The sequence below is a fragment of the Lutra lutra genome, chromosome 6 (genome assembly GCF_902655055.1).
Source record: "Lutra lutra chromosome 6, mLutLut1.2, whole genome shotgun sequence".
NCBI lineage: Eukaryota > Metazoa > Chordata > Mammalia > Carnivora > Mustelidae > Lutra > Lutra lutra.
In genome coordinates, this window is record NC_062283.1 from 142040059 (window position 1) to 142057558 (window position 17500).

At 51.0% G+C, this 17500-nt stretch overlaps 1 protein-coding gene across 4 annotated transcripts in view; it reads left to right on the forward strand.

The window, feature by feature from the left end:
* Positions 1-17500, forward strand: part of TIAM2 (TIAM Rac1 associated GEF 2) — a 112002-nt gene that overhangs the window by 78947 nt on the left and 15555 nt on the right. For all 4 annotated transcript variants that reach the window (XM_047733390.1, XM_047733392.1, XM_047733393.1 and 1 more), the window contains one exon: positions 16296-16475. In XM_047733390.1, coding sequence (XP_047589346.1) covers positions 16296-16475 — 180 coding nt within the window. The remainder of the gene's footprint in view (positions 1-16295; positions 16476-17500) is intronic.

A 17500-nucleotide genomic window follows, 5' to 3' on the forward strand; every position in this document is an offset into this window, starting at 1 on the left:
GCGCAGCAGTACCAACTCAGAGAGGCTGGACATCTTCAGGAGCCCCTCAGTCCCTGGCTTCCCCTTCCCTTCTTGTTCATGTGGCTGCTTTCCCTGCTGGTCTCTTCCTTCCTCCTGTTTGGCCTCCCCCAGCCCCAACAGCCCTTTCCTTCCTGCCTCCCTCTGGCCCCTGCTGCTTCATTCTCCTCAGGACTTCGCCCTTCACCCTGGTTTCCTGGGAACAAGACTGAGTTGTCACGGGGAGTCGTCCTGGGAGTCCCTCAGGGAGGAAGGAAGAAGCAGAAAGGCGTCAGGAGGCCATGCTGGCACCACGGCGTGAATCAGCAAGAGGGCGGGTGGGCTTGTCGCTAGATGGGGCTCTGGAATCCACCGGCAGTGCTGAAGGGGTGATTCGACCCCCTCCTCGGGCTGTCGGGACCGTGACTCACAGGAAAGCACGTGAGCCTCCCTGGAGCCCGGCCCCAAGAAGGCTTTGCCCCGCAGTGCAGAGACGCTCTCTGGACATGAGGACTCTCTTCCCACATTGATTTCGGGTGTGGGCCCCTCTCTGCCCATCCTCTCCTTTGAAACAGCAGGGGCCATGACTTTTTCCCAGCGTCTCTGAGATGAGACTGGAAGAGAGTACGTTTGTCCTCTCTGAGGCCAGGCAGAGGCCCGCGTCTGAAGAGCAGCCTGCCAGCCACCTGCCTCTTTGGTTGTGGGTGGCGGAGAAGGACCCCAGCTGTGCTCCTTGGGACACCTCCCCTGTTGCCTCCTTTCGGGCAAGTGCTGGGGGGGCGGCAGAGGGGGCAAGTTGCCTGTGGTCTGTGTTGGTTGCTGAGCAGGCCATACGCTTTTGGATGTGGTCGTGGAGGCGAGGCTGCCCCCTTCCCTCATTGTCATCCTCCTCCATGGGGTTCGGCCATTATTTTCTCTCTAGGCTTTCTGGATTGGAGACAGAATAATTTCAGAATCCTCTCCCTTTTTGATGGAGAAGAAAGTAGGGAGTCTGAGTGGGGAGTCTTGGGCCAGACCCCACCTTCAGTAAACCCCACTTGTGCCTGTTCTCAGGGGAAGCCTGCTGGACGTGGGTGGTACTGGGGAAGAACACATGGGGTTGGTCCCCAAGTCTGACACCGAAATCCTTTGTCCTTGGAGAAGTCCTCAGACGTGTGCATCTGCACATGGAGGGGTGGGTCTGCTGGTTGTGGGGGCCCGTCCTGGCTCTGTCTGTGCTGCTCTGACACCTCAGCCGGCCTTGCTCTCTGCCCCAACACCCGACCTGAAGCCGTCTTTTGCCTGATGTGGCCTTTTCTTGTGAATACAGAGAGCTGCTTCAAAGGGAAATAAATTCTAGAAGAAACCATTTAGAATTAGCACTGGTTGTAGTCCTTCACATGGTTATTGACGTTAAAACCTGTAGGATTTATGGAGGCTGAAGGCTGTGGGAAGTGAAGGTGGGGTGGTTAGATGTTCTATTCCCATGTCCGCACCAGCTGTTTACTCTCTTACCTGCTTGAGAAAAATTCGAGTGGACTTTTGAGCATCTGATGAAAGTGAGCCATCCTCAGGAAATGGCTCCTGTACGTGAGAAGTCACTGCAATTCTAGTTCTGCTCAGGACATTCACTCACAGGTCTCCTCCTCAGGAATCCGTGAGCTGTATGTTCATGATTCCAACATTGAGTACAGTAGTCTAGCTTCTGTCTTGACTTAATATTATTAACATTACAGACTTCATTATCAGGTACTTACAGAACAAAAAGCATTATGTTTCCTTTCTTTTCCTTTTTTTTGGACCCTGAGATCAAGACTTGAGCAGAGATCAAGAGTCGGATGCTTAACCAGCTGAGCGCCCCCCCAGGCGACCCTAGCCCTATGTTTCTTTAGCCAAGTGACATTTTGAACTTTGTCTTTATCTTCAGGTCTGATTTGTGTGGTGGGCTTGTCAGGATTAAGGTCTTATTTTAATGTGTTAAGAGACATTGAGGAACATTACGTAATAAGAACCCCACCCTAGATGGCATAAACCATTAGGTTGAGACCAAGGAGAATATTGGTGGTGGTGGTGGTTAGAAATTCCCGCATCGTGGACACCAATGACAGCTTTATGCACTGGTGTTCTAGCATTTTCAGAGTTTTATTTTCCGTAATTAGTGAAAAAAGGTGATTTCTGGGGAGGCGGGGGCATAAACTTCAATCTTGACTCCAAGCCAATATTTCATAGAACCCCCTTCGGTAAAAGCAGCAGCTGTCTGTGGCCCAGAGGCTGGTTGTGTGCCCCGTTCAGGGGACGAGCCAGCAGTAGACAATCCCATGGTCTCCCTGGGGCTGTGGAGAGAGCTTCGCCCCCGGCCCCGACACATCAGCAAGCTGGCGGAGGCTCTGCTGCTCGCTCCTCTCCTTGTCTTTTGAAGGAATAACAGCCACAGTTATGATCTCATTTTGGCCGGCCAGTCTTTGGGTGCCCTGAGTCCTTATCTGTCTTACCTTCAATATATGCCAACAGTGGGGGTTGGTGTAGGGTCATCTCTGTTCCTCAGTCATCGGGACCTCCCCCATAAAGGCATTCCCAGATGTTAGCCATTGGTAGGAGGCCTGAGACAGTCGTGTTGGTGCCTCTGTTGAAGATCCTGTATGCCAGAGATTGTAGCCCCAGGAAGACCTCGCTTGTCCTGCACGAGCACAGATGTATCCGAGCCTCTGTGCATTCTCTTCACACCTCTCATTACTCACAGCAGATTCTCACCTTTTAATAATGTCCCAGCCCCACATGGCAGCTGCTTTCACTTGCTGAAAAAGTTCTGAGAAGTTGTTCTGAGTCATTTTGCAATTTCCTCTGTAGTGTCTGCTCGGAGCCAACTCTGTGCCACGGTGGTGGGGGGCGGCAGGCGCTAAGGGAGTAGGGGTTTGGGGACCTCGTGGGGAACACTCCACACCCTTCCAGGACTAGCCTCTAACTCCCCGGGGGAGAGGTTGGATTATTAGTTTCATAATTCAGTCTCCTGCTGTTTTTGGTAATAGCATGAAGGACCAGGCAACACAAAATATATTTGTCACTAATATGGGAAAACTGAAGGCATGGTTTTCAACGCCCCCAGTTCTGTCTTTTCTCCTTTCCATTCTTCTGTTTGTTCTCACGCCTCCCTATCCCTTCTTTTGTTTGTTCAGCCTCCAAGCATCCCTCGTCCTCTGTGACTCACCTTCCTTCACACTCTGATTCTTTGCCACCACCTAAGTTCTCTTGTGTTTTCAGAAAACAGCTGTCAGATGAGGAAGCTCTTAGATGTGCAATTGCTTAGAAGTTTCTGGGTTGGCATTGCACAGGCTGGGGGGTTCCACAAGTGTTGTGACACTCGAGGAGTCCTGCCAAGGGGCTTCAAGTTGGCTTTGAGTTGGCTTTGAGTTGGCTTCAAGTCGGCTTTCTAATGTTCTAGAATCTAGTACCTTCATGGTTCTTCAGCCATGACATAAAGGATGATGAGATGAGAAGACTGGCCTGGGCAGCATCAGCCTGCTGTTCCAGACACCAAGATGGGGCAGGGTGTCTGCCTAGCAAGGTCTTGAATACAGTGGTTTTATAGATGAGTTTCTGTGATGGAGAGACCATTATCAAACCAGTAATCTCAGGTGAGATTTAAAATCAGTTTTCTGTGTCTGAGGCTTTAAAAAATTTTTTTAAATTGGCATTCTGTCATGGTCATGGTGGTCTCTGATGTCTTTTGGTTTTGCTTGAGCTCCTGCCTGTCTGTGTGTGTTACCATAGCCACCCGCTGTGCTCTGCGCTCCCAGGGAAATGTGGCTTTGATTACTTTGGATTTATTGACTTGCATTTTCTAGAAGGTTGATCAAATTGCCAGTTTATCAAAAATAATTGTCCTAGTTTAAATTTTATGCCCTCATTTCTATTATTGAGTCTGTGTTAGATTTTTAGAGATTGGGGGTGAAGTCTCAGGTAATGTGTGTGAGGCAGACATTGTTCTGTATGAGGTGATTGATTTGAGGTCCTGCCAACAAGATACAATCCAGAGTAATGGAACAGACTTGACTGTAACACTGCTTAAATGGGGCGCCCGGGTGGCTCAGTCAGTTAAGCATCTGACTCTTGGTCTCAGCTGAGGTCATGATCTCAGGGTCATGAGATCGAGCCCTGTGTCAGGCTCCACTCTCAGCGCAAAGTCTGCTTGGGATTCTCTCTCTCCCTCTGCCTCTCTCTCTCTCTCAAATAAATCTTTAAGAAAATAACACTGCTTAAATCTAGCAAAAAAAAAAAAAATTTAACTACAACTAGAAGTAGAGGGGCCTACAGGTTGTATCTGTGCTCACTCCAATAGCACTTGACAGTATCCAAGCCTAAGAAAGGTGTCAGGATATTAACAAGTAATTTACATTTCATATTTTTGTGATTTTTTCTTCCCAGTGCTACAGTTTTTAGATACCAGATTCCAGGTACTACTTTCAGCCAAACATGAGAACCGATAATCTAAGGGTTTTTAAGTCCAAAGGGGATGTGGTTGGTTTCAGACAGTTTATAGGGCCTAGCCCTTCTCTCCCTACCCCAGCACCATTTTTCCTAAGTGACTGAGAGCCATCCTTGACCCATACAAACTATTGGAACAGCAATCGGTAGAAGTCAGTGTAGTTACGGGCATCTGGATGGCTCAGTCCATTACGTGTCTGCCTTTGGCTCAGGCCATGATCTCGGGGTCCTGGGATTGAGACCTGTTTTGGGCTACCAAAGAGCGAAGAGTCCACTTCTGCTTCTCTCTCTCCCTCTGCCTCCCCCCCGCTGCTCATGCTCACACACACTCTCTCCTCTCTTGCTCTTTCTCAAATAAAAAATAAAAAGTAGTTATTAAAGGGTCACAAAGGTATGAGCCACCAGAGGGGTTGAGGAGAGCCAGCTCCCGTCCTCCTACAGCTCCACTGGGGTCAGGCAGGGCTATCAGCCACCTTGGTTTGCTGTGTAGCAAGCGATCATAGATGGTGAAGTTTAAGTGCTCAGGAAAGTTTTTAAAGGATTCATAATTTGCTTCAAATTCGGGCAGGGAAAGAGCCCCCTTCACTCCCCACGTCAGAGTGTATACTCTGGTCCTTCTATCCCGGAAAGAGAAACGATGGCTTGGTTTCTTCTGGAGACTGTTGGAGGGCCACTGCAAGGCTGCTGACTGTTCTGTGCCTCCCTCACGGGTGGCCATGTGTTGACTCTGATGGTCCCTGTGGCCCAGGCTATCCCAAACAGTGTATTTGCAGTTTATATTTGGAGAGTGGGATATAGAAGAGAGAAGATTCACAAGAAGGATTTCATCCCTTCCTATAATACGGGGGGAAAGCAAATAGATGTTTGTCTCTTAATTTGCTGTTGCTGGAGCAGGTGGGGTGTGGAAAGACAATGGGACCGAGTGTTGGAGCCTCTCGCTGCCTGGTTGGCCTTAGAAAAGTCTCCTCATCCTCTGAATCCCCATATCCTTATCAAAAAGAATAGGACTGTATCTCCATGATAGTTTCAAGGAGGTAAAATCAGAGAAGAGCCATGTGTGAGAAACAGCTTTGGAAACTGCCAGGGGCACCAAGCCAGGGTGGTGAGGGGGACCGCTGTAGGGCCGGTTAATCGTGTGCCCGTGAACACCCTCACGGAGAAGACTCTGTGAGACAGGCAGACCCCAGGCTTCTGTGAGACCAGGATGGAAAGATAGACCAAGCCTACCAGGGGATGCGAGTCTAGGCAGTCTGGAGGCTAAGATGCTCAAGGACAACCATCAAGGAACTAGAGTGGGTGCAACTGTCTTACAGTTTTCTGAGCATCTTAGAACTGCTCTCAGAGCTGAGTGCTTGGTCTGCAGCTAGGAACTGCGTGCTACCATGCTTCTTTTTTGTTCTAGGTAAGGCAATCAGGAGCCCATGTAGAGGACAACTAGAAAGAAAATATGCTTCTTGGGGAACCGCAGGAAAGGGGAGAGGACTCAGCTGTGGGGGAGGCTGGGCTTAGGTCGTGGGGCAGTGCTGTCCTGGGCAAAGGCGGACACAGCCTGAACCGTTAAAGCCAAGTGTGTGCGATTGCCCCCTTCCGGGATCCAGCTGTCTGGTCCTCTTTTATTTTTCATGCACACTTGACTTGCACCGAAAATTGGTGGCTGTCAAATTGATCAAAGCTCTCGCTGGTCCAGAATATGATTGCAGCTGGCGTTTATACGGATGCATCGTTTTCCCTCAAATACAGTGACAAAGATGGGAAAAAAAGGCTAATAAATTTTCAGAACAGGTAACACTTCAAAACCTTTCCTGCAAGAACTATTTCAGTCATCTATTATCAGTTGCCAGGAATAAAGTCAGAGACCTAACTCTTTTTTTTTTTTTTTTAAAGATTTTATTTATTTATTTGACAGAGATCACAAGGAGGCAGAGAGGCAGGCAGAGAGAGAGGAGGAAGCAGGCTCCCTGCCGAGCAGAGAGCCCGATGCGGGGCTCGATCCCAGGACTCTGAGATCATGACCTGAGCCGAAGGCAGCGGCTTAACCCACTGAGCCACCCAGGCGCCCCCCGAGACCTAACTCTTGAATAGAAATGCTGTGTTTGGGAAAACTGGCAGTAAACACTGAAACCGACTAGAATGTTCAGCGAAGACATTAACCGCTGGAGGAAGGGTTACTGTAAACACTCAGGTTTCATTTATTTGATTGCCAGAATGAAAGTCGGCGGTGAGAGACTACTGAAGGAAGAGAAGGGAAGTGGACCTTAGCCCAGAAATCAGCACCTCTGGATGGAAGAGGGCCTGAGAGTAGTGTTGATGGAAAAGTCAGAGTTAAGCTTATATTTTACAAAAATAATTCAGTTGAAAGATACTGGTTTAGAGACGTATTCCACCAGATAAATATATTTGGTATGAATGTTAAGTGATATAAAGTAAGCTTAGAAAGGATTTAAATTCGGGTCTAAATCACAGGACAAACAGAATCCTCTCAGCCATCAAAAAGCAACACAAAATAAAGCCCAACCCAGTCCGAGACTTGGAGTCCTGTCTCAGAGCCTGCATCTGTGCCAGCCGAGCAGGCAGGTGTTTTGTTTTGTTTTGGATGCAGTCGAAAGCCTAGGACATAAAAGGGTTTATGTCTCATGTGACTTAAGATGCCATTTGTAGTGTCTAGCAAAATAACGTTAAAGTCCTCTTTTAAATTTCCACTTCACTAGAAATTCTCAGAATAACGTTTATAGGTTGGGTTTTTTAATGAAGACTAATATCAGAAGAAGACTCTTTATTGATTTGGGGTCCTGTCTCTGTTACCAGGAGTTGGCACACTTTTCCTCTGAGGGGACAGTTAATGTTTTAGGCTCTCGGCAAGCCTCCAGCTCTGCCTTCCGGGGCGGAGGCAGCCAGGGACGCCGGGCAGTTGAGTGAGCGTGGCGGCCAAGTGCTCATGAAACCTGACCTACGGCAGCAGGTGGAGGGTTTCACTGGCCCCCAAGGCCTTCGTTGACTGACCCTTGTTCTGAGGATGCACCCTTGCCTCTACTCTCTGTTTTCCAGGGGGTCATTAAAGTCTCTGTTACTCCGTGGGCCGCGTATGTGTGCAGGCAGAGGTCAGGGGAGGCTCTGTGCCACATGCATCTCTCTTGATGTGCAGGTTTAATGGGACATTGGAGGGAACCCACAGCTTGCTTTCTGGGTGAAAAGGGAAATCAAAGACACAGGACCCGGCGTGGGCTGTGTTAGATGGGATGAGCCGTTTTGTGTAAACTGTGTAAGCGTGATCCCGAAACACCTAGTCTTTGCTGCGAAGGAAGTGCCCGGTGGTGCAGAAATGCTTCCCGAGCCCTTGAGACGGCCTTGGCAGAGACCGCTCGTTTTACTCATTTCTGAGTTCTGACCCAACTCGGGTTAAATAAAGGCAGGCAGCAGGCCCTGGATCAGCTGCTCCTTTCTGGGGCCACGGTGGAGGGGTGGGGGATGGGGGGAAGTGACTCTGGCCCTGGGAGCCCCAGAGCCTCCAGCGGGCGCCTCCCTGGCCTCATGGGGAGGCCTCCCGAGCAGGGAGATTTTACTGTTGGGGCACACAGGTGCCACCCGAATGCTCTGCTGCCCTCCCTCCCTCGAGAGTTTGCACAAACTTGGCTTCTCTTCCAGCCGCTGTGGACGCTGCAGCCCCTGGCCATGCCCTCCATGTGCCCCTCCCCATGGCCCTCCACGTGGCCCTCCCCCACACTCTCCCAGGAGGGCAGGGTCTCCAGGCCGGGCTCAGTGCTTCATCCTCAGCACCCAGCACGGAGCCTGGCATAGAGGAGGGGCTCTGTGAGAGAATGCCAAAATCGTGAAGTGTGATTTTTCTGGCCACCCTTCGGGGAATTTGGAGGAAATTTCTTCTTCTATATTTCAAAAAAAAAAATGGCAGAACTTGGAAAGCTGAGCTCCCTGTACAAATGTTGACTTTTATCGATCCCTTGTACTGTGCTAAGTATTTTTACGTTTTACCTCATTGACTCATCGCAAGGACCCTATAAGACCTGATCCCTGCTTTCTAGGTGGGCACACGGAGTTGGGGGTGGGTTCGGGGAATCAGTTAAGGCCACACAGTGGGGAACCGCCGTGGTCAGCAGCTGGGTGGTACCTCCACAGCCTGTGTGCCTGAGTCCCCTGTCTTGGAAAAAGTAAGTGTTTCAGAAATCTTGGCCCAGCACGTGCTCTGAGGCCCTTGGCATGAGCTTTGCACAGACACCAGGGTAATGAGAGAGGGCTCAGGTGATGGGCTGTCCCACTCGGGATGCGCACACCCTGTCTTTCATGCCACCATGATGCTCCCCTTGTCATCCTCTGTCAGGTGTGGACCTGATAGGTGGCAGGGATTGCCACCGTGCCACATCAGGGTTGTCCATCTCTGCCACCCACCCCTGCTCTCCCCTGTAGCCCAGGCCCCTGCCTCTGTCTCCCACCCCCTCCCTGCTGGGCCTGACCCTCTGGCCACAGCTGCTCTGGCCCCCAGGTTCAGGCGCACCCGTGCTCTCTCCAGCCCCAGACCTGGCTTCGTGTAGAGAACTCATGTATCCCGAGTGCCTGGCGTCAGTGTTCACAGCTCAGACCATGGTGGGTCTCGGTTCTGTGTCCACAGGACCCCACACTTCGGGCACCGATCATCTTGAATTACTTGCGCAGAGCGTGTCTTCCCAGCCAAACACCATGAGCGGAGGAACTGTGTCAGTCTGTTCATCGCTGTGTCCATAGAAACAGAACACTTTGAGCCTTTTCAACCTCAAATCATTTTTTTTTAAGTGACAGGAAAGGAGTGCATTTATTAAAAATACTTAAAAATTAAACCACTGTAAAAGAGAAAATTCAAATGAGCCAAAGGATAAAAATATCTTGGTTAACACTGCATATGTGATATATATCATTCCATTTTTAGAAAATCTGTGCGTGTATGTTCGTGTGTGCTAGAGAGACACAAAACACACACTTCTTTTCTGCCCTTCCCGGGAAGTCGTGGCCTTCTCGGGTCAGCAGCCACGCGTCTGTCCCGTCGCTGGGAACTGTCCTGACACCTCAGTGCGTTTCTGTGCCCTGATTTATTGGGTTCATCTTTATGTTTCCATATAAAATAAGGGCTCTCCTGTGACATCAGCTCATGTTCACTTTTACGGTTTCTGTTCCTCTTCTGCTTTTGGAAATAGAACTCTTTGGTCTGAAAAACAGAGCGTGAGTGTTTCCTCATCCTTTTGGTACCATTTTGATAAATCTAAAAACCTGTTTCTCTAGAGTTTTCCATCCAGGGATTGTTTCACTAAGACCAGTGCCCTGCCTCCCCCGCCCAAATATGAATTTCATTGATCACCCTGAATGCTTTTTAACCCCCACCCCAGCCTGCCAAGGTGCTGAGCACTGTCTCCTCATCCCCTCCCGAGAACCCCTGGGGGTGGGGGTCAGGCATGGCCTCTGCCATGGGGCCTGCAGCCACTGAAGTCTGACCTGGTGCGGGCTTGGGGGGCCACCTTGCTCCCTGTGGGATAAAGCCCATCTCTGCTCGCCTTCCTGGGAAGTCATTTGGCTCTTTGTGCTCATTCTGGATTCCTGCTGCTGGGGCCATTTGGGGATAATATTAGATCTTTCTGTAAGTTAGTCAGTGACTTTAATGTAGTGCAGAGTAAATTGAAAAGTCCTTTGTACAATTTTTAGATATTCATTTTTTCTTTTTTTTTTTTAAACTAAGGGGAACTTTCCTGACAATTTGCTAGGATGTGACAGCGACACAGTGGCTGCTCTCAGGTCGCTGGGTCCTGCAGGCTTCTCACAGCTTCCAGATGATAAGAGCACACACAGAGCTGTAGACTGCACCTTCCCAGGGCTGGACTATCCTGGAGCATAACCAGTCATTTGCCCAGAGTCTAAAGCTTGTTTTTTATTTTTTTCTAACATTCTTTTTAGGGGTAATAGAAGTAGTAGAAACCTAGCTCTTCTGCCTCATGTGCTGGTGTAACGAAACTCTGTGACCACGATCCAGACAGGGCCTCTCTCCCTAGCGATGGCTCAGTCTCAGCTGGTCTGCGTGGTGGAGAGAGGGGGACGTGGTGGCAGCTAGGGAGCTCCCAAACGGACCCCTTGTTGTCACAGGACCAGGTACCCAAGCAGAACGAGGGTCTCTTTCCTGTGAGGTCTACATGTCAGCTAAGTCCGCTAAGAATCTTCCCTCCAAGTTAACATTCGTTTCTTCTTAACCAGGGACTGAAAGGAGCGCATGCTGGAAATGCTGTCATTTACCTTTTCCCTGTGAAATAGGATTCCAAGTTATGCAGCACTTTTCAGCCTCTTTTCTTTTCTTTTTTTTTTTTTAAGATTTTTTATTTATTTGACAGACAGATCACAAGTAGGCAGAGAGGCAGGCAGATAGAAATGGGGAAGCAGGCTCCCCGCTGAGCAGAGAACCCAACAGGGGCTCGATCCCAGGACCCTGAGATCATGACCCGAGCTGAAGGCAAAGGCCTAACCCTTTGAGCCACCCAGGTGCCCCCAGCCCCTTTTCTTAGGCTGGAAGTATTCAGGGCCCAAGTGTTACAAACAGCCGCCTCTGACGGAGGAGTCCGCGGCGCCTGCCGTCCCTCTCTCCGTGACCACTGGGCTGCTGACAGGTGGGAAAGCCCAGGCCACACTTGGCTCCTGAGCCTCGGGCTCCTGATGGCCCTGATATTCCATGGAGTGACTGCAACATCTCAGGATACTTCTAGACAATGTGATGTACTCATCCCACCGTGATTTTTTTCTTTTAAGATCCAAATCCTAGCGTAAGGTCAAAAGCCTCCAGTAGCCACGTTTCCAAATCAGAGAGAGTATATGTCAAAGTTGTTACACCCAGGGGATGAGATTTTATTAATCTGAAACCAGGAGGAAGGGGGCACGACACCTTTCTGTGCAAGAGCGTCGCACTGAGTCGAGGTCAGAAGGAGCACTCGGGCTCTGCCCCTGCGTTCTTCCCGAGAGACCCACGGCGAAGCGCCGGAGCATCCTTCGCTGCATTGTTGCCACCGCTGGGAGGTGAGGCGCCTGGAGTGTAGACACGTTTCTGCCCCGGTTAAAGGGAGCAGCAGGCCTCCTTAGCCGCACATCGAAAACACTGAAACCAAAAGTAACTTTCGGATACCTTTTCTCTCCCAGTTTTTTTAAGGTATGGTTGATAAAACTATCTTTAAAGTGTACCACTTGATGATTTGCTGTGCACAGACACTGAGCCGTCATTATCACGGTCAAGTTAACGAACACATCCGTCACCTTGCACAGTTAACGTGTGTGTGTGGCGAGAGCACCTTCATGCCCAGGTCTTCAGGGAGTTCCTCGGCTTGTAAATAAGATCAAATCATTTCCAAGCTGGGATCAGCCTTGGTGTAAGCTCAAAACCTGACAAAAATGTGTTTTGGTCACTATCACTGCTGTATCCTTACACCATAGTTTTAGGGACAACTGTTTCTTCATTTAAGTTTTAAAAGGAAGCCATAAAGAAAACACTTGTTTCGCGCTCGCCTATAAAAAATGAAGCCCACAGTGAGCCCACGATTCCTAGCACTGAGCCCACAGACTGGAAGCCAGGAAGCTGCGATGTGCGTCTGAGGTGGGGGCGTTCCTTCTCCTGCAGAGGCACACGCTGCTGGGCTTCTGAATCCAGATGGGCCCCCAGCCCTGACTTGTAAACATCTGTCTGTTGCTTTATAAGCAGCATCCCGCAGTGGGGTTGAGGGGGACGTGGCGCCTAAAAGACGTGGAGGTTGTCTGTGGCTGTGTGGGAGCTGCAGGTGTTCTCCGAGCAGAAGCAGCCTGCGGGGGCCAGGAAGCCACAACCGCAGGGGCAGAGGCCCAGGAGGTATCCTGGAGGGGCGGGCACCCTGCAGAGAGCTAGCCAGGAGCCGGTCCTGTGCTGTCCCAGTCTCTCACCCCTCATCTCTTGACCCCTCATGTGTGTCGTCTCAGTCCCAATAAGGATTGCGCGCCAACAGGTCGGGGAGGACTCTTGCCAGCTGTGTCTGTCTGGCATCCAGCAGGGACTCAGCAAATGTGAGCTCCCTTTTCTCTAGGACCTCGTTGGCAGTTCAAGGGGTGACTTGATGGGATACGTAATGCCACTTCTCTTCCAGCAATAAGGAAGTCGACTCGGAAATGAGCCTCACCCAGGATCGTGTGGAGGACGGGGGGCAGGGCTGGGAGAGAATGCTGGTCCTCTGCACCTTGCCTGTGCTTTTCACCCCCATCACTGTTGGGTTTGAAAACGGGCCAACCAAAGTAGTCACTGTTACTAGAAATTGTTCATCAGACACACCCAGAATTCTATTTTTTTTTAAAGATTTTATTTATTTGCTAGAGAGAGTGCATAAGCAGGGGGAAGGGCAGAGGCAGAGAAGCAGGCTTCCCGTTGAGCAAGGAGCCTGATGCGGACTCGATCCCAGGACCCTGGATTGTGACCTGAGCTGAAGGCAGCCGCTTAACCAACTGAGCCACCCAGGCGTCCCCCAGAATTCGTCGCCAGCTGGTGCCGGCGACTGTCACTACGAATAGAGAAACTGAAATGTAACCACACAGGCGAGTCTTGGGGGTGCGATATAAGAACACCTTTAGAATTAGTCTTCTTTTAGAGTTCCTGCCTCCTGATCCCAAGTAATCGTCACCACCTCCCCCAGACAGTAGCTAAACTGCTCCGCCCGAGAAAGGGGACTTTGTCGCATCTGAGCACTTGATCATGGCACATTAAAAAGTGCATTTGCTATCACAATCTCCACGAACCTTCACTTTTCCCAGTTAATCTTACCAGAAGTGTTCTTCAAATGAATTCAGATTTTCTAAAATGGCAAGATACTGTATTTTTAAAGTCTCGTTATTTTAACACTGCATTGTTAGGTGTGATTTTTGACATCCCAGCAAGGCAAAGCTGTAAGCTCACCAGCTGCCATTAACTTATGGTACATTTTGTCGGATCTTATTTTGTGCAGTATATGTGAGCTTAATATAGATTCTATAGCCCTGGAAGCTGTTATTTTTCAGAATTGCAAAATTACATTGTCTGAGCTTGTGGTGAAATACCAGCATAGAGATTTCCAATTAAGTGAGTTTGGGAGTCTCAGTAGTAGTATTATCTGGGTAGTTTAGCTCAGTTCGTGGAGGGCCGGACCCAGACTACCAGGGCCGTGGGTATGATTCTGTCTATTTCCTCTATCCCACGAGCTCAGGCCACATACCTTTTACGTGGCTGTCTTTCTCTGTAGACCGTGGGACAGCATGATCACGCTGAAGGCAGCGCCACTCCTGGGAAGCCGAAGTTGAGGCTGCTCGCTGCACTGCTGGGTAGAGCAGCAGCCAGCCTCACGTGGTATGCTTTTAAAAAATAATCATAGCTTGGGCCCCCCACAGAGTCTGAGTGAGTCGGTCCAGCCTTGGGTATTTTTTTAAAGCTCACAGAAGTGCGTAATATGCGGTCGGGTTTAAGAGCCACTGGAAAGGAGGAGCGCAGGGTTTGGAGTGGTCTGGTTGTGTGCCCTAGTGCTGCTCCTTCATGATGCTTACAGCCCCGGAGGGAGAACAGCCGCCTTTTGGCTGCACTGTTCCATTTGGCGTTTACTGTCATTAGGCTTTCAGGGCATGAGTCATAAGATTTGTTGTCTTAAACATGAAGTGAGACATTTTGATAAATCAAGATGCATTTTGATTGGTGCCTTAAGATCCACATCTGTTTTCTTTTTCTTTCTTTCTTTTTTTTTTTTTTGTATAAGTTTACCCAGAATGAATGTCTTCTGACGGGCGTTACCAGAAAAACGCTTGTGTTCACAGTTAATAAAGAAAACTGTGGATAACGCATGTATCAAAGGAGAATTATTAGTACTTACACATGCTTTGAACTGTTTGAGAAGTAAATTATTTTGTATTGTATATATATAAGTCAGTGTCTAGTTGGATGCTTAGTGCCTGTTAATGTGGTTGATCTAACTTCTGCACCAAGATTTATGAGAAAACGAGAGAAATAATGATATTTCAAGAGCCCCAGAGTCTGGGCGTTCTGGTCACAGACATCTGGCTGGGAGAGGAGCCTCACTTTCACTCTCCTGAGTCGGGCTCTGTATTACAGTGCTCATTCCCCTTGTCCTTCTGGCTCATTTTGTGGCTCTCCCTTGGAACACGTGTGCTTTCCAGGGCCGTGTCAGCGCTCCTCTTCCCGAAGCCTCCCGCACACCGCGGAGTGGCTCCCGTTGGTTTATGGACTCTTCCTCTCTGGTTGGCTCCACACGAGCCCGGGTTGGCTTCCGGTGAGCCCTGGGCTGTGCTTCCGTGCTTCTCACCTTGGCAAGGGTACTGGCTGCTCATGCAGGACCGGTGTTCTTTCTGGAGACAGAGGCGGCCCTCAGTTGAGACCCACTGAATTAAAGGACTGGCCAGAAGATCAGTGTGGATGGTAGGGCAGGGAGGGAGGCAAGAAGGGAAGGCAAGAGCATCCCGGTTTTGTGTCAACACTCTCATTTGGCAGGTGTCAGCGTTTGTAGCAGGGGTGCCTCAGGCCACTGGGGTCGACCCTCACACTCGTGTGAGCTGTTCGTGCTCTGAAACGTCCCCAAGAAAGTGAATGGAGCATTAAGAGGTGGTTGTGCCAAGTTGAGCTTTTGACCCCAGCCAGAGTGCGAGAGGTCAGGGCTGAAGGCACTTAAACTGAAGAAGGGAGAGTTTCAGCTCAGGGATGGTGGCCAAAGCTGGATGGCGGGTAGTCACTGGTACTGGGCGTGCTGCTTTGTCTCTTGGAACAATGACAGTGTGGGGAGGCGAGCGGAGAGAGCATTGGCTGGGCCCTGGCCACTGAGCTGGGCACTCAGGGCAGTGTCAGTTAAAGGCCCCTGCCCTGGATAGGCTTACACACCGGTGGGTGGTAGGACGGGCTGGAGCTTGGATGGGGGTAAGACGAAAGGAGAAAGAGAGGTGAGAAGACACTGAGTGTAATCCAATGGCACTGCAGGCACTGTGAAAACACATGGGAGGAGACACATTTGAGACCTCAACGCCGCGGCCTCAGGCAGGACCATATAGACGGGCTCCCCTTGAGAAGGTTTTTTCTTTACTGTGCTTAAATTCAAGTAGGAACTTGCGCTGTCGGGGGGACTGACAGTCACCCCTCTTGTCCCTTGGTCTGGATGATTCCATTCCCACTATCATCAGAAAGGTTCCCACAAAGCCGGTTCATCCCTCTTCTCTGGCACTCACTGGGTTTTGCTGTATCACCTGCGCCCCTCTGGGCCCTTCTGGGGAGGAGGGCTGCGCAACCCGCAGGGTAGGGGAGGTCCCTACCTTCACACCTGTCCCCAGCACATGCAGCACCTCTGACCTTTTGACTCGTATTCTGCGACTTGGCGTGAGAGCACGGGGCTCACGGTTGGATTTGAGGGCAGCGCTGCGGGGTCTTGTGGCCAAGCCATCCTAAAGTCCTTGTGGTGCCACGCCGTTCCGGAGGCTCCCCACCGTGCTCTTAGAAAGCCACCAGCTTGGTTTTAGAACACCCTCAAGTCTGTTACAGCGACGGCTAGTCCTGTGCCTTGTTTGCTGGTGTCAGTACGAAAGAGCCATCTGTCAGACAGCTACTAGGACAACAAAAAAGCATCCTGTGTCAACACTGAGCTCCTCTCTTTACTACCATGTTCTGGAATGATAGCCAGGCTCGTTTGAGATGAAGGAGACCATTTGCCCTAGACGTTTGCCCCTGTGAGGTCGCCCAGAGAGCCCTGGGCGGAGATAAACGCTGTCTGCATGCTTGCTGGGAAGCCGGTCATCACGGAGTGCGTCCCATCCATGACTGTCCCCGTCTCGCCCCCTCTCAGAGTGCAGGACAGATCGCCGCGCTGTGTAGGAGCTTCAGCGACGCGCAGAGCGACGGCATGGAAGGGCCGAGGGGGACTCGGGACCCACCTCCGCGGCCGCTGGCTCGTCACCTCTCCGATGCAGATCGCCTCCGAAAAGTGATCCAGGAGCTGATGGACACGGAGAAGTCCTACGTGAAGGTAACGGAAGGTGCCGTGTTTTCTTCCCTGCTCAGTCTGCCCCCCCCACCCCACCAACTCCCGGGGTGACCGGCTGTCGGCGGGGGTCCCCAGGTCACATGTGCCTGGAACCCCAGCAGTCCTGACGGAGCCGCCTGCTCCTGGAAGCGGCGGATCGCTGTTCGGGGGGTGGGCGAGGGGCCGACGAGCTGGGAGGACTTGGAAGAATTAGATTCTCGGCTCGTTTCGTTACCAAGGTAGCTTTCGCTATGGAAACAGATGTTCTGGTTTGTCATCTGCAGTCTGTGGGAAGGGCGTCTGTGCTGGTGGCGGGAGAGGGCTGGAGATGACTTCAGGGGCTGAGGAACTAGGGAACAACTTGCTCACAAGCGGATGTTGGGGCGGCCCCCAGACATGCCTGGTGGCGGTGGCCATGTGGGACAGGTCCCACGACAGAGCCGTGGTCATCACGGGGCTGCTCCCACCGCGGCACAGAGGGGTAGGTGCGAGGATCTTCAGTACCCGAAGAATTCATTTATTTTTCTGAGGACCCCAGTCTGTAGTTTGAGAAACAATTTCTGAAGGACACTGGAGCCTGGGAAGACAAGGGTCTTCTGTCGTCTGTGTTTGCTGGAAGCAGCATGGCACCAGGCAGTGGCTGCCAGTGCCCCCAGGCTCTGCCTCAGGGTGGCGGCACGGCCTCGGGTGGTCCCCTCCAGTCCCTCTCGGATGGGCGTGCCCGCGTTCCAGTGTGCGTGCACATGGCTGTCACCTTCTTCCTCCACACGGCAAATCTGAGCTTCCCCTTTCATCACTGTCACCGTCATTTCATCTGGACGCTGCAGAAGGTCTGCTTGCAGGTGGAACTACCCAGAGCTTCTCCTTCTGGCCCCACGGGGAGAAAGAAAAGCTGTAGAGTTGGCAGTTTACTTTCTTCATCCCATTACGTCCTGTCCAGTATCTCACATGGGGAGATGAGGTGCGCGCGGGGCGCTCAGACCCGGCTTCTGGGTCATCCCGTGAACGTGACAGCCTTTCCGAAGCAG